An 18292-nucleotide genomic window follows, 5' to 3' on the forward strand; every position below is an offset into this window, starting at 1 on the left:
CCATTGAAAACCTCTGAAATGTGATCAAGAGGAAGATGGATGGTCACAAGCCATCAAACAAAGCTGAGCTGCTTGAATTTTTGTGCCAACTTGAATTATTGTACTTTCACAAGCACCAAGAGCAGAGACATGCATATAGACATAAAACATTAAAAAACAGAATAAATAGAAAAATTACATAAAGGCTAGCCTAAACAAGAAGGTCTTGAGCTGCTTTTTAAAGGTGTCCATAGTGTCCTAAAATTTTAAATCCAAAGGCAGAGAGTTCCAAAATTTGGTTGCCACAACCTCAAAAGTGCACTCTCGTTTAGTTTTAAACCTTGTTCTAGGAACAACCAGCAAACCATGATCAGATGACCGTAGAGACCTGCTGGTGACATAGGGCTGCAGTAGATCTCTAATGTAGGCAGTAGCCTGTACATGGAGAGATCTATAGGTGGTTACAATGACTTTGAATTGGATTCTGAATTTGATGGGGAGCCAGTGAAGCAGTTAAAATCAATATCATGAGACCTTTTGGAGGACCTGGTCAAGAGTATAGCAGCAGAATTTTGGACAATAGTCAAGATTGGATGATACAAAAGCATGGATTAAAATTTTCATCTTTGCTTGAGACACAATGGGCCTGAGCTTTGCAATGTTTCTCGGCTGGAAAAAACCAAGAGCGAAGTTTTTTCAGCAATCAGTGATAAGAAATTAGTGGCCATCCCATCTTTTATAGCATTTAGATGAGTATTTAAAAATGATAATTTGGCAATGTTTTGAGGTTTGAATGAGACATTTAATCATCTGTGCAACAAAGACAGGAGATTCCCTTAAAGTGCCCTAATAACTGTCCAAGGGGAAGCATGTACAAAGTGAACAGAATAGGACCAAGGCCTGAACCTTGGGGGACACCACAATACATAGTTTTAGATGAGGAGGCAAAACTGCCAACAGAATCTGCAAAACTCCTATCAGAGAGGTAGGAAGAGAACCAATGCAAGGCTGACCCAGAGATACCCACAAACTGCTCAAGTCTTATCAACCCAGATACGGTGGTCCACAGTATTGAAAGCAGCACTAAGATCCAACAGCACCAACGCCTAACATTCTCCTGCGTTGCCATGCATCAAAATATTGTTCGAGACTCTAAGAAGAGCTATTTGTGTTTAGCGCAAGTGGAAGATGCCAGACTGAAACTTATCAAAAGATATTATGCTCATCTATTGGAGTTGTGAGCTGCTTAGCAACAACTTGCTCTAAAAATTTGGCCACAAAGGGTAGCTTGGAGATGGTATTTTAAGTTTAGGGTAGAGCTGGATTAAGGTTTGAAGTGGTTGAATAACAGCCTCTTTGAATTGAGCAGGGACATGACCAGATAACACAGAGTTGTTGATTATGGAGAGCACAGCAGGACCAACAGAGCCAATGACTTTTTTTAAAAGAGATGTTGGTAAGATGTCAAGGGGGGCAGAGAAGGCTTTCTTAAGGCTGATTAGGTTAGTTTTTTTTTTTTTTGGGGGGGGGGGGTTTGACCTGATGTCATTAATCTTGCCCACAAAGAAAGAAACTGTTACATTCCTCAGTTGAAAAAGCAGGTGATACAGGAGTAACAATATTACTAATAGTGTAAAATAAAACTAATAATCAGGCCCCAATTAATGGGGCCTGATTATTATATTCTCCATGCAAATTAATTGCATTTTTGAGGGGCTAAAAGTGCTCGAAACCCATGAAACTGCATGTGTTAGATGTGGTGAAAATTTACATATTTTATGGGTGTTGCAGATGGCTGTGGCAGAATCACTCGATAACGCCCCTTACAAAATTTCAACAAAGTAGCCCTTCATGGTATCAAATTCGGTAGGCATATGTAACATCCCATGACTTACAAAAAACATCTTTTGGAGCCATAACCTAAAACCCAACAGGAAGTCAGCCATTTTGAATTTACTGTACAATTTTTGAGCAATTTTTGCCATTTACAGGCATTCTAGTTTAACGAACTCCTCATAGAGAATTGACCAGATCAACTTCAAATTTAGTCAGTGCAATCTAAAGACTTTCATGATGCTGAATTGGCAGCATGGCAAATTTAGATGGTTAGCCATGAGACAGGAAGTTGTTTTACTGAATGTCGTTTACCTGGCGGTGTGGTGAATTTCAATTTTTTGACAAGAAAATAGAAACTCTGGTAATTCGAATCCACATCATCAGATCTTTCCCAAATTTCACATTTGATAAGAGCCCTGGCCTTAAGACACAGGGCCAATATAGAATCATAGTAATAGCACTACCTACCGTCAACAGGAAGTAATTGTTCTGTAACAATAATCATTTTATTTACATTAAATTTTCATGATCTTGTATACACTTGATATATAACAAGTATATATAATAAGGATTTCGCGGCAAGGTAAGGAATCCAAATTAAATGACAAATCAGATAAAATACATTTGAGATTAGTAATAAATAAGATCCTCTGAAAATAAAGAATCCATATTTAAAACAAGGGTAAAAGGTCCAGAGTATGCCCTCTGTTGTGTTTAGGGCCTGATACATGCTGAGTGAGATTAAAAGACTTCGTAATATCAATAAAACTAGAGGAAAAACAGTCTTACTGACATGAATATTAAAATCACCAGCAATGATAAATCTGGAAAGCTTAAGGATAGAGGACAAAAAGTCAGGGAATTCAATTAACAATAATTCATTTGGGCCAGGCGGGCGGTAAACTAAAATACAATGAAAAAGATTAGTATGTCCAACTTTAATTGTCTGAAGTTCAAATGAAGAGAATGACCCAGTGCTCACCAAGCAAGGAAAAGCGGCTCCTGAACACTGCAGGGAGTTATGGAGCAAGCATTTAGCAGCACCATTTTGGGATTTTTGGAGACCTGATCCGGGGGCAGAGTGCAGATGATGGGGCCTCCCTCCATTGCACAGGTAGATTTCATTCACTCGGGAGGGAGAAGCAATGCTCTAACTGGGAGAGTTGGGGAAGACAGGTCAGAGAAAGGAGAGTCTGACATCCCAGCCATGGATAAGGGGAATTCATTCCACGGAGTAATGAGATACACCAAGCCAAAGCTCATCATAAGTTACAACGACACCTCGCCTCCAGAGCTGTCTTAGCTTTACCTGGACATCGCCTCTTCTCCTTTCCTCCAGCTCTGGTGCTGCAAACCACAGTTGACGCCGACTACTGGCAGACACGGTGGCGACAAGGGTTGGAGAAAACTAATCCCTGGAGTGGAAATACCATGATCCACCACTGACTGTGATGAACAGGAGAGTCTGTCCATCACTGATAAATAGGAGAGTGAACAGAGCAACACACAGAACAGGTGGATACACCGAGACAGCCGGTCAGTGACAAGGCCACACACAGGTGCCATCATACTTTATATGCCATGGCATTAATTGCCGTGACTTACAATTGCAGATGTATGTTTTGGCAGTTGAATTACTGAATTCTAAGGGTGCATCTCCTGAATATTCCATTGTGAAAATTTTAACATTTTGGCAAAATATTACAAAAGCTGAAATATGGCCAAATGCTTTCTGACATGACTGACACCAATGGGGGTTTAAACAGATAGTAGTAATTTGGCTTAATATGCAAAACGACTGGAATGGACATTTAAAATGAAGGGAGACTGAATATGTGCTCTCTTTGGCATAGTTTACATCATCCACTTCACACTCTACTATAACACCCCTCTAAAAAGAAGATAATAAAAAAAAGGATGGTTTAAAACCTGCAATTAAAGCAAACTGCGTGAAAACTGGAAAGGAAAAAAACATATAGGAAGGTCCTCTGTAATGCCAGAGCAACGTTACTCATCTTTAATAGAGGAAAATAAAAATAACCCTAGGTTTCTTTTCAGCACTATAGCCAGGCCGACATGTATTCGTGTAGCTCTCAGTAGTGACAATATCATGAGCTTCTTTGATGATAAAATTCTAACTAATAGAGACAAAATTCACCACTGTCTGCACTCAACCGGCAACGATTTCTCTTTAAATCCAGGAACCTTAGAAACCACTGTAAAATCTAAGATATATTTAGACAGTTTTTCTCCCATCAACCTTTGCCAACTAACTTCAGCAATGTCTTCCTCTAAACCAACAACCTGTCTCTTAGACCCCATCCCAACTAGGGTGCCTAAGGAAGTTTTATCCTTAGTGACACCTCTTTATTAGATATAATCAATATGTCTTTATTAACAGGCTATGTATATCGCTGTCCTTTTAAAATAGCTGTAATTAAACCTCTTCTTAAAAAGCTTACTCTTGATCCACTCTTGATCGTGTTTTAGCCAAAAATAGACCTATATCTAATCTTCCCTTTCTCTCTAAGATCCTTGAGAAAGCAATCGCTAACCAGTTGTGTAACTTTCTATATATGGTATTACAGTTTATTTGAGGATTTTCAGTCAGGATTTAGAGTGCATCATAGCACAGAGACAGCACTGGTAAAGGTTAAAAATGATCTTCTAATTGCATCTGACAAAGGACTTGTCTTGTTAGATCTTAGTGCTGCATTTGACACTATTGACCATCACATCATATTACAGAGACTGGAACATTTGATTGGCATTAAAGGAACTGCTCTAAGTCTAAGTCCTATTTATCAGATTAATTTCAGTTTGTGCACATTAAAGATAAATCATCCATATACACAAAAGTTAGTCACGGAGTTCTATAAGGTTCTGTGCTTGGGCCAGTTCTATTCACCTAATATATATATGCTTCCTTTAGGCAATATTATCAGGAAACACTCCATAAAACTTCCATTGTTATGTAGATTATACCCAATTGTACGTGTCAATGTGGAACCAATTAGAGGAAACCAATTAGTTAGCTAAACTTCAAGCAAGCCTTAAGGACATACAGACCTAAATGACCAGCAATTTTCTGCTGTTAAACTCCTCAGAACCTCAGAAACTCATTATCTCATAACGATATTTTTTCCTCTCCCTCTCCATCTGTAAGCATTCATATCCCATCAGTGCTAATTACTAACTTAACTTCTTCTCTCTCCCATAGTTTTGTGCTTTCTTGTCTCTCTCCTCTCTCCTCCTGTTGCTTTCTGCCAGTATTTTCTGCCTCTGGTGCTGCAGAGTCTGGATCTTTCACTGCAATCCACCTCCGGCCCCCATGATCCCGCTCAATACTCAGTGCTTCAATTATTATAATTGTCATTATTATTATCATATTTAGTCTTATTAGTATTATTATTGGCCCTCTTATTTTAGTTATTAGTTTTATTATTAGACTCATTATTACTATACATCTTTATGTGGTTGTGCCATGTTCTTTTTCCTCCTTCCTGCCCCCCCCGTCTTTCTCTTTCTTTGTCAACCCAGCTGATCGAGGCAGATAGCCACCCACCATGAGTCAGGTTCTGTTCAAGTTTTCTACCTGTTAAAAGGGAGTTTTTCCTTGCTGCTGTCGCCAAATGCTTGCTCATGGGAGAATGTTGGGTCTCTGTAAATATAACTGTAAAGAGTACGGTCTAGACCTGCTTTATATGAAAAGTGTCCTGAGATGATTTGGCTCTGCATAAATAAAACTGAACTGAATTGAATCGAATCCACTTAAACTAAAATAATAATAAGAAAAGTGAAGGACTGTTACTGAGTCTTGAAATCTTTTTTAACAGGATTTTTACTTTTTTACTGATTCAGTTTTGTTTCTCATCTGTTTGTTAACGTCCTCCTTGTTGGATATTAAATGTATTTTGCACAATTAACACAATTTCTTAAATCTTAGTAATGCTCAATCCCATCTCAAAGATACTGAATATGGTTAACACATGTACATGAAGGATACATAATAAAGACATTCAGTATTCTGAACATGTGGAAAGTGCTGGTGGAGCGGAGTGCTTGGGGGCTCTCATTTATGACTAAATGAGAAACACATAATTATGATTTTCCAGCAATAATGCATACCTACAATTTACGAATATGATTAAAAGAAACTGATTGGGCCTTTAAAGGGGATAAATTCATCCCAAGGGGAAATAAATGGCTTTGATTCCCTGCAGGATAAAAGGAGTTCTTTGCAGAGCTCTTCAAGGATGATGATTATAATGATTACGACGACGATGATGATGATGATGATGACGATGATGACAATAATAATAATGATCTGGACCCTTACCAGGAAGACTAGCTAGAAGTTTTTATTTACTTCAACAGTGGAGAAGATTGTAAATATTTTACAGACAGGTAGTAGAGAAACAGGATTTAGAACACCAGGTCTTGTGTAGTTATTCATTTACTTTCCATCAATCATAAAATATCTTTGATCCTGTTCTAAAACCTGTTTTTTCTTCAATTGTTTGTGGTATTGCACAGGATATTTCACATTTTAATTGCCTCAGTCATTTCGACAGCTTTTCTTGCTGGCTTTTGGATAATTTGTCCTCATCAGCTTGTGCTATCCTGTTGTTTTCATGTCCTTTTGTGTCTTTCAAAGCTTTGCTCAGAATGTTTCAACAGACTTTCTTTGTCAAGGTTTAAAAAGGATAAAGCTGGAGCTGGGTCTCAGGTCAAACACAAAACAGACAAATGGATCTGAATAGAAAAATAAATGTTCTGATAATTGCACAGGTAGAGGACATTTTCATGCATGTAATGCTTGCATACATCACAACATTTCCTGAGGAAAATGTTAGTTTTTAGTCCACACTTTAGTCCAGAACAAGAAAACAACAACTCTTCAGATCTCTGTTTAGTTGCATTGTGGGTAATATAGCTGTCATTTTTTGACAAGCAAGAAAGATTGTATAGAATAAAGAAGACCAAATCTATGGATCTGCTTCATCAAGTTTGATCCTTTTTTTTTTAACTGTATATCAAGAGTCCAAGTGGTGGAAAGTACATTTACTCAAGAACTGTACAATTCTAAGCCAGCTCAGGCTATTGCTGGCAGGATTTACAGTAGCGAAAAAGACCATATTGTCACTGATTTAATCCCAATCTCCCTTTGACTCAATGCTGGATGGCATCCCACCAAAGTATAGCTTCTCTCAAGTGTACAACGGCACAACTCAATAGAGCCAGCTTTGCAGACATGGTCAGGCATGACCATTATTGTTAATGTGCTGCCCTGTTGTTGTTGTTTGTGTATTTGTTATTTCCTGTATTTTCAAAATAAAAAACTATTGATGGCAAAACAAAGAACTTTTTTGAACAATTTTTAGGTAATGGTACTTTACTTTAATATTTCATTCTGTGCTACTTTATACTTCTAGTCCACTACATTATACTTTTAGTCCACTGCAATTTGGAGGGCAATGTCGAGTTATACTGTAAATTACTAGTTACTTTTTAAAATTAAGACTTCATCAAAAAGACATTCCCACTCTAAATTTTCACATGGTTTTCATTTAAATAACTGTATATCTGAATCATATCTAACTGGTGACCCATATACAGTGCAGTCAAAGTATTCAGAGCCCTTCCCTTTTTTCACATTTTATGATGTTGCAGCCTTATGCTAAAAATTGGTTAAATTCATTTTATCCTTCATCAACACTCATTAACCCATATTGACAAAAAACCCAAATTTTTGTAAATCTATTAAAAAAAGAAAAACTCAAATATCACACTGACAAAATTATTAAGACCCTTTACTCAGTACTTAGTTCAACACCTTTGGCAGATATTAAAGCCTCGAGTCTTCTTGGATATGACGCAACAAGCTTTGCACACCTGGATTTGGGGATTTTCTGCCCTTCTCTGCAGATCGACTCAAGCTCTGTCAGGTTGAATGGGGACTTTCGGTGGACAGTCATTTTCAGGTCTCTCCAGACATGTTCTATTGGGTTCAAGTCAGAGCTCTGGCTGGGCCACTCAAGGACATTGACAAAGCTGTCCCTAAGCCACTCCTGCATTGTCTTGGCTGTGTGCTTAGGGTCATTGGAAGGTGAAACTTCAGCCAAGTCTGAGGTCCTGAGCACTCTGGACCAGGTTTTCATTAAGGATATCTCTGTACTTTGCTCCGTTCAGCTGTTGCACAACCCTGACCAGTCTCCCAGTCACTGCCGCAGAAAAACATACGCAGAAAAACATCAGGGGAAATGGAAATGGGAGGCACCCGAGCTAAATTTCAAGTGTCATAGCAAAGGGTCTGAATACTTGTGTGATATTTCAGTTTTTCCTTTTTAAGAAATTGGCAAAAATTTCTAATATTCTGTTTTTACTTTGCCATTATGGGGTATTGAATGTAAACAAAGGAGGGAAAAAATTAATTTAAACACACACATTTAAGCATAAGGCTGCAACATAACAAAATGTGAAAAAAGTGAAGGGGTCTAAATACTATCTGAATGCACTGTATATATGTGTATATATACACACACACATATAGATATCTCTAATGTGTGTGTGTACAGTCCTTGTTGAAATTATTGGCACCCCTGAAATTTAAGCACAGAATTTAGAATATCTTCAGAAATAAATGCAAATTAACCAATTTTGTATGATCTGAATATTAAATAAAATGTCTAAAGTTACTGAACAACAACAAAAACTGCTTTGATACAGTGAAATAAAAAACTACATCCATAAAATGTAGACTTAACACAATTATTGGCACCTTTTTTGATGAATTAAAGTAGTTCCTCAAACAGAAAATCAAAATAAATAAGACTTGCCTGTGCTTAATTTTCAGTGTTCACATAACCTGAATTAACCAATGAATGATGGTTTTACTGTATAAAAAGGGGCTGATTCGTTTTTCACAATGGCAAAGACAAGAGAACTGATTGACAGCATCTCCTGATGCTATTAACAGAAACAATAGTAATTCCAAAGGCAATTTCCAAAGATTTGGAAATCCCTGTTTCAGCATTTTGTAATGTTATCAAGAAGTTTCACAGTCATACAACTGTTGAAATGCTTCCAGGACATGGTGCTAAAAAGAAACTCAATGAGAGAAGTCTGATTGTGGAAAAAACACCATGAAAGACATCTTAAGAGCTTCAGACTGACCTGGAGCAATCTGGAGTGGTGGTTTCAGCTGATACTATACGCTGCACACTAAACCAAGTAGGGCTCCATGGGTGAAGGCCAACAAGGACACCCCTATTGAAAGTCTTTCTTGGATAATGTTCTATGGACATGGGAATGCAGTGCTTCTGTTTGGAAAAGAACACCCTACCTACAGTAAAACATGGGGAAGGTTCAATCATGCTCTGGGGCTGCTTTGCTGCCTCTGGTACTGGAGGCATTGAATGAATCAAAGAAAGGATGAAATCAGAAGGTTACCAGGGCATTTTAGAGCAAAACGTGTCACCCAGTGTCAGAAAACTAGGTTTGAGGCAAAGGTCTTGGGTCCCTCGACCCAATACACATATCCAGCCGGACAAAAGAATGTTTGAAAAGGAAAAGTTGGACTGTTTTAAACTGGCCAGCAATAAGTCTTGACCTAAATCCCATTGCAGACATTTAGAAAGAGCTGGAAATCATTCGTTGCAAAAAGGACTCCAGAAAAATTAAAAGAGTTTGACCACATAGCAGTGGAAGAGTGGCAGAAACTACCAGCAGACAGGTGCAAAAGGCTTATAGATGGCTAAAAGAAATGTTTAGAGGCCTTCATAAGTGCCCAATGTTCTGAAACTAAATATTACTGAAGGGTGCCAATAATTGTGTCTGGGGTAAATTTTTTGTTTGTATTATTTCAGTATTATGTAAGTTTCGTTTGTTCATTTTTGTTTGTTCAGTAACCTCAGACATTTTATTAAAATATTTTGACTCCACAAAATTGGTTAATTTGCATTTATTTCTGAAGATATTCTAAATTCTATACTTAAACTTCAGGGATGCCAACCAAGACTTTAACCAGGACTGTGTGGTGTGTGTATATATATATATATATATATATATATATATTAGCGGAACAACCATCAGTCACCTCCTCTACATGGATGACATCAAGCTGTATGCCAGGAATGAGAAATCGACTCACTGATCCACCTCACCAGGCTCTACAGCAACGACATCGGAATGTCATTCGGACTAGATAAATGTGGTCAGATGGTATCGAAGAGAGAGATGATGATCAGAACGGAGGGGGTTGAACTACCAGAAGGCAGCATCGCAGATGTTCAGGACAGCTACAAATACCTTGGGATCCTGTAGGCAAATGGGAACCTTGAGGAGGCCGCAAGGATGTCAGCCACAGCCAAATACCTACAAAGAGGAAGGCGGGTCCTGAAAAGTCGGCTGAATGGGAAGAACAAGATACGGGCCATCAACACGTACGCCCTGCCAGTCATCAGTTACCCCACTGGTATAATAAGCTGGCCAAAGAAGGAGATAGAGGCCACTGATATCAAGACAAGAAAGCTCCTAAACAATGCATGGAGGGTTTCACCCCAATTCCAGCACCCTGAGACTGTACACTAGGCGGAACAAGGGAGGCCAAGGACTGGTTAGCATCAAAGCAACTGTCCAGGATGAAACAACCAACATCCAGGAATACATCAGGAAGATGGCCCCCAAAGATGAATTAGTAAGTGAATACTTCAGGCAGCAGAAACCTGATGATGCAGAGGAAGAGGAGGAACCATCATGGAGGGACAAGCCCCTACACGGCACGTACCACCGACAGATAGAAGAAGTGGCTGATATCAAGAAATCCTACCACTGGCTGGAAAAGGCTGGACTGAAGTACAGCACAGAAGCACTAATCATGGCAGCACAAGAACAGGCACTCAGTACAAGATCAATAGAGGCGGGGATCTACCACACCCGACAGGACCCCAGGTGCAGGCTGTGCAAAGATGCTCCTGAGACAGTTCAGCACATAGTAGCAGGGTGTAAGATGCAGGCAGGAACAGCGTACATGGAACGCCATAACCAAGTGGCTGGCATAGTGTACAGGAACATCTGCACTGAGTATGGGTTGGAGGTCCCAAGGTCACAATGGAAGACAAATCTCCTAAGGTTGTTGAGAATGACCAATCCAAGATCCTGTGGGACTTCCAGATCTAGACTGACAAACTGGGGGTGAAAGGGAGATTTAAAAAAAAAAAAAAATATATATATATATATATATATATGTGTGTGTGTGTGTAAGAAAAATATTTTACAGAAATACTGCACTAATATTTTAGAAAATAAAAAGCGATTTTTATACAAGATTTTCACTGGAATGCACTTTCGGTTTTCCCTTGTTACTGGTGGAATAGGTGTCCCTTTTTGTCTCCACAGTCAACTTCAACTGCAAGACCTTCATCTCCACACCACTGCGGTGTGACACTATCTTCTCCCCTATTTCTGATTTTGCAACGCTGACTCAGCTGCTATCAGTCCCTAGACATGCAAGTAGCCTAATACACTTCTTTTCTGCTAACTGGGTGAACTAAGAAATGACCACTGGCTTCTTTATCCAAACATGATTCTAAATTTATCACCACTTTTACCTGTGATATTCACATTATTTTCAGTTAATTCTCCTGTTGCATACTTTCCCTAACCTTCCATTTTGCCTTGAAGGCAACAGTCTGAAAAGGTACTGACTGGACATCCTCTGGTAACTAAAATAATGGTTGTGGTGTCCAGAACTGACTAGGCAAGGCGCAGGTTGAATTGAGCGATTTAGATTGCAGCCTTGCATGAAAAGCCTTGTGATATTGGTAGAATATGTTCTTTCCATTTTTCAGATTCAGATCACCAACACTTACATTAATAAAATGTGTGACTCCAAATGCCACCAGAAATTCCCCTATCTATAAATCTTTGTATAATCTGGGAAAGCCATGATTTCGTAATAATGTGAAGTTTTAATTGTTTTTCCGATAAAGGCAGAATAAGGCTAACCAGATTATTATCCTTGCCCTGTAGGGTTTTTGATTTCAACCAAGAGGATATATTAGCAGCAGAGGAAATGTATGGTCTACCCATATGCAGGATGGGTGCTGGCAAGATTATGCAGGGGAAAACTTGGTTGGAATGCCTGGTGGGGGCAGCTCGAAGAAGTGGTGCCATTAGGATCAGTGGGGCTGATTTGACAAGGAAGATGAGGAATTTTCAAGTCCTCGGAGGCATGTATCCATGTTGGATATTTTGTTGATGAGCTGGTGGATTGCTTACAGGAGAGCAGAATGGTCAGATGGAGGATTGGAGGTGAATCTTTTGCACCTGGCATGTTGAGGAAGTGAAGATGATATTTTTTGTGTGCTTATGTCTACAGGCTCGAGTTGGCGCTGGGGTGTCATCATCCTTAGCAGGGGCTGACTTCCACAGAAAATTTGAAACCATGGCTTTAAACTGGGGAAGATCCAGGCCGGGTGCTGGAATCATACCTTTATCAGCTAAAAAACTGATCATCTGGGCTTCCTCGGATTGTTGGAGGTGATCATCTGGAATGTGGATTGCTGAACAATACTTCTGCATGGAATAGGGGTTTGTGCCACTAGAAGGTGTTCGATGAAATGGCAGATCGGCTGACCGTTCAGCAGGATCTGTTAGGCTCTCATCAGAATCGGACATTCTGAAGATTGGTGAGGCAGAAATCAGCAAGATCAGGCAGAAAAATTGGATCATTTCTGAAAGAATTGGGGAAGTTGCGAACAGCGAAGTTGTGCGCATCATAGATTGCAATGACAGCAGAGAGAGACAACATGCAGCCCTGGTTGAAATTATTGGCACCCCTGCATTTCAAGTATAGAATTTAGAATAACTCCAGAAATAAATGCAAATTAACCTATTTTGTAAAATCATAATATTTAATAAACTGTCCAAAGCTACTGAACAACATATTAAAAAAAGCTCTCATATAGTGAAATAAAAAATACGGACACAAAACGTACGACCATCAAAAGTATTAAAAGTATTAATTGCCAAAGATCTTGAAATCCCTGTTTAAACAGTTTATAATGTTATCAAGAAGTTTCACAGTCATAAACTGTTAAGACTCTTCCAGGACATGGTGCCTCTCTGGAGTGGTGGTTTCAGCCCGTACCATATGCTGCACACTAAACCAAGTAGGGCTCTATGGGTTAAGGCCAAGGAGGACACCACCATTGAAAGAAAGGCACAAAAAGGCAAGACTAATGTTTGTAAAAACTTTCATGGATAAGCCACAGTTTTTCTGGGATAATGTTCTATGGACAGATGAAACCCAAGTAGAGCTCTTTGGGAATGCAGTGCTTCAGTTTATTAATAGGTGGCAAAATGAAGCCCATATAGAGAAGAACACCCTAACTACGGTAAAACATGGTGGATATTCTATCGTGCTGTGCAACTGCTTTGTTGCCTCTGGTACTGGAGGCACTGAATGTATCAAAGGAATGATGAAATCAGAAGATTACAAAGGCATTTTAGAGTTAAATGTGTTACCCAGTGTCAGAAAACTAGGTTTGAGGCAAAGGTCTTGGGTCTGTCAGCAGGACAACAACCCAAAGCAAACATCAGCAGCACAAAAGAATAGTTGACAAGTAAAAGATGGACTGTTTTAAACTTGCCAGCGATGAGTCGTGACCTAATCCCATTGAAAACCTTTGGAGAGAGCTGAAATGTGCCATTGCAAAAAAGGACTCCTGCAAGCTTAAAAGAGCTTGAATGCATAGCAGTGGAAGAGTGGCAGAAACTACCAGCAGACAGGTGCAAGAAACGTTCATAGACCTTCATTGTTTGCAAAGATTCTGCAACTAAATATTAGTGAAGGCTGCCAATAATTGTGTCTGGGGTACATTTTGTGTTTGTATTATTTCACAGTCATGTTTATTCATTTTTGTGTTTTCATTAACCTCGGACATTCCACAAAATTGGTTAATTTGCATTTATGTCTGAAGATGTTCTAAATTCTGTACTTAAATTTCAGGGAAGCCAATAATTTTAACCAGGACTGTAGGTAAGTGGTTTGAATATACTCCAGCTAAGATAATAATTGAATGATAGCAAAGCCCACGCATTATAGAGGAGAGATGGAGTTTCAATATGAGTGTCAATGATGAGATAAGGCTTGCTGGTAGTTGTCTTCGTGCTTGAACCTTCAGTAAAAACTTAATTTGAAACCTAAACTTGACCTCAATAAGACACCCCTGGAATGGTAAGGATGTATAAACTCACACTTATAAGAGAGGCTCATGCTTTTCTGGAAGTTATAATGCATAGAAGAAAGTGTTTTGTTAATTTACCACTTTAGCTCCTCTATAGGCTATAGAGATACCACATGGAGACAACAGGACCAATGATTTCTCAGCTTGGGCTTTCTGTGTTTTCGCCTTCAAGTTTCTGATGCTGGTGGAACTTTTTCGAGAATGAAGATAAAGCAAGTAGAAGAAAAGCTCATAATCTACTGCTTTAACACACATCTACGCCCTTCTGATCCCCTTTCATAATGGAGAGATACCAATTGCCCAGCAATAGTCTCTATTCAGTAATAACAGAAGGCAAAATAGAAATTACTTGATGTAACTGCTGTAATATAATTAAATCGCAATACAGTCTGATCCTGTATGATACATCTGTCTAGTCTTGCTTTGTTTTTAGCAACTGGAGAAATCCAATGCTGAAGTGCAAATTAAAACCTATGCCACTGACATCTAAAAGCTGGACTGATGTTAACACCTTGGATCAAGAGTAAACCCAGCTTTATTTATGGTGCCATCGAGTGGTAGTATCAAGAAATACACATAATTCCAACTAGAAGTCTCCAAAATTCTGAACCCCATCCAAAACGGACCTACAGAAAACTGGGGTAAACAAACCCAACCCCAGTGCGCATCAACTAATTTTTATCAAAAAAAAAAAAAAAAAAGGAGAGAGACAGTTTGATCCAATCTGAATAGACCTTAGGGTAATTCCTGGTTCAAAATGCAGAGGAGGTGAACAGACCTCCACCAACTAATAAACTGCCACAGTGGAAAAGAGCAGCAACACATGTAATTTTTCTCCAACTCTTCACACTCTTTCTTTCTCAAACAACACATTTTTCTCCTCTGATGATGACACATCACATGATCAGTGTTGATTGATTCTGCTTAGTTCCACCTAAAACCCAACCTGACCAGATTAGATTTAATATAATTTGGATTAGAGTCCAAAGACAGGCCTTGGTTATGTGGAACTAAGACCCTTGAAGACCTCCAATTTCAACCCCCCTTCTAATTCAGAGACCCAGACAGAGTCAAAGTAGCAGCATCTGCTCCTGAGTGAGTCCACTGCCACATGACCTGGGATCAATCAGGAAATGGACATTGAACGAAAAACACCATCAAGCATCACTTTAACATTATAGCAAAAGTGACATAACAATCACAAAAGAAATGCTGAAATGAAACTGTAGAAACTCACCCAGATACCATCCTCCTGTCTATACTGTTTCCATGCCTGGCCTGTGTCACTGTACAGCAGCAGGTATCTGGTGACCCAGTCTAAGCTGTTGTAGCGCCCCTGTGTGGCAACTGCCGTCACCTCCTTCCGGTCCCTTAGGTCCACCTGGAGCCAGGGCTCCTCGTCTGTCACCATGGGAGACCAGCCTCCTGCTCCTAGGAGAAAAGAAAAACACATGAAGAGGAGATCTTTTAAAACTCAATTAAACAATTTTCGACTCAGTCTATCTTTCCCCCGTGCCACTGGGTTCAATTTGCAAAAATCAATGCTGTCCAGATGTGTGCAGAATTGAGGTTAAGTGAGATTAACATAGATGAGCTCCTCAAACGCAAAATGCTGTTACACTTTGGTACATTAAATCTGGTTTGTGAATGAATAGAAGTCCTGGCCCTTTCCAACCTTACGTCTCTATCACATGCCAAAGAATGTTTACACAATTAGTATTTTTTGTCTGTTTTTATGAAAAGCACATCATCTTTACAGCTACAGTGAGGTTTTTGTAGCAAACCTACCGTATGTATTAGTGGGCATTAGACCTAAAATGGCAATTCTTTAAAAAACCGCATCAATTAACATTGGTGTTGACACGGCGTTTTGTTACAGGTACAGGAAATAATCTAGGTAATGTACGTTATTAATATTGTGAAGAAAGATTTTACAACTCCAGAAAATTTGCAGAGCAGAAATCACTTTTCCTACATCTTTTTTTCCTCATGTAACAAAGTAATCTACCAGGAATGTGCGCGTATAGAGAGCCAAAGTCATAACTTCACTTCGTGGTACCCTGCTTCACAAGCTTCTGTAAATCATGCAATGTCTCATTCAGCAAAGCTTTCTTCAGAATTTCTGAAAATATTACGTTTGTTCCTGAAGTTTATTTTCCAGATTGAAAAGCAAACTGGAATCCTCTACAGCAGTTGCGATAAGAAATTGAAATCTTTATGACTTAACAAGTTTAAACGATGATTACTTACTACAGCACCCATGATAAAAACTACAAGCATGGCAGCACATTTAATTATGTTATTATAACTTGGTTTCATCCCTTTCACCCAGTTCTTTTTTAAAGTAATCTTAATCTTTCTAGGTATAATCTCTACTGTCTAAAAAATTTGACAGCAGAAGGACAGACTCCTCTCTGTCCTTCTGTTATTACAGACACATTTGAGCTAATGTGGGAAATCTTCTTTTCATATACTAATGCATGTAATCAAGATTTTGATATACTACTGATGGTGATGATTTGTTGTTTTTTAAATTGTTCTAGATATGTTCAGTAAGTCACCATTAGAATCAGAATCTGAGAATCAAGAGTGTTTAATAAGAGAATCTAAGGGAAGAAGGATAGAGGAATGTGCTTGCTTTGAAATATAATGGCGTATGAAATCAGGGGATACAAAAATGCTTTTGATGTCCAACTCCCATGAAGATATCAGCTACTGAGGAATGTAAACACTAAAAGTAAATAAGTAGAAAGTAGAGTAAACATAGTGAGAAGCGCCCAGAGAGATGAATCAATAGTGTCTTATCAGTCAAGACCAGGCCAAGGAGATGTAACAATGGGAGTGTACTTAATATTAGGCCCACACTAGGATGAGTATTGAGTTGTTATAAAATTGAATGTTTAACTGAGACATTTCAGTTGCTCGCAGGACCAGCTCAGTCTATTTTACTCTGTTTCAATAATAAATCAACTTCACATTAAAATCTGAATATTGCATAGTATATTAATGAAGACTACAAATCGTGTGGAAGAGAATCTGAACCCATCTGGCCCTAGTGAAGCTTTGAATTGGCGAGTCAGCCATGAGAGGCTCAAGGGGCCTGATGCTTGGACAAAGCTGCTGCTGCTCAAATCAATGGGGGCCACAAAACATGGTAAGCAGAGCCTTTTGAAATCTGTATACATTTGTTGTGTCTAAGCACAGTGTGCATCCGCCCGACCCAAGGCAGTACGAAGCCTCTCCTCCAAAGAATCTAAATTTGTTGTGAAAATGTTCAATGTGATATTACGTGTATGTGTTAAATATTGGTATGAATGGACCAGTGATGAATAAAATACTAACTCTAACTCGGTGGTGATGTTAATTGGGGAAAATGGTGTTAGAGAGTATTTAAAGCGTGTAAGATGTCCTGTGGATACCGCTTTTTTTTTCTCTGTTTAAAACAGTTAAGGGAAGGTCTGAACGGACAGGCAAGATATAAGTAAAAAGACTACAGTGGATACCACTATTCGATGAGGACAAGTATGTAAAGGTAGATTGTCTCTCAAGTTACTGCTGGTCGAGAAAAAGTGCCAGGTCTGCTACGAAGGGATGAAGACAGTCCACAGCTACTGCTGTAAAAGGGTCTGAACGGGCAGTAGATCTAAAGGTTGTGCTAAGTAAACTACGGGACGGCCACCCAATTAAGTGTTTGCTAAGGGCCTTCGGAATGGCAGCCCAGTAGTTGCTAAGGGGCCTATGGGACAGCAACTAGAGTTGCTAATTGACCTACAGGACGGTGACCACTGGCCAGATGTGCTAGTGTGGATGTGCTAGCAATAAGTGTGCAAGTGAGTCAAGAGTCTTATGTCTTGTAATAAGTCATAATTGTTAAATCAGCTGATTAATTGGTTATTTGAAAAAAAAAATGCATCAGGCTCCAGGGTCAATTTGGAGTTACAATACAAAAATAATAGTGCAAATAGAGAAGAGTACAAAGTGAACGAAGTGCACATAATTAGGAAAATAGGAAACTTAAAATTGGATGCAGAAGTAATCTAAAAAAATTGTCAGAATGGGCATAACATATATATAAGGGCAAAATAGATATAACAGTAGATATTATAAGTGCACATAATTAGGAAAATAGTAAACTTAAAATTGGATGCAGAAGTAATCTAAAAAAATTGTCAGAATGGCCATAACATATATAAGGTCAAAATAGATATAACAGTGGATATTATAAG

At 38.9% G+C, this 18292-nt stretch overlaps 1 protein-coding gene across 1 annotated transcript in view; it reads right to left on the bottom strand.

Annotated features, from left to right (window-relative positions):
• Nucleotides 1-18292, bottom strand: part of LOC120801588 (contactin-associated protein-like 5) — a 128947-nt gene that overhangs the window by 77881 nt on the left and 32774 nt on the right. Inside the window, exon 3 of the mRNA XM_040148737.1 lies at nt 15304-15497. Coding sequence (XP_040004671.1) covers nt 15304-15497 — 194 coding nt within the window. The remainder of the gene's footprint in view (nt 1-15303; nt 15498-18292) is intronic.

This window comes from Xiphias gladius, chromosome 16, assembly GCF_016859285.1.
Source record: "Xiphias gladius isolate SHS-SW01 ecotype Sanya breed wild chromosome 16, ASM1685928v1, whole genome shotgun sequence".
In the NCBI taxonomy this organism is placed as follows: Eukaryota; Metazoa; Chordata; class Actinopteri; order Istiophoriformes; family Xiphiidae; genus Xiphias; species Xiphias gladius.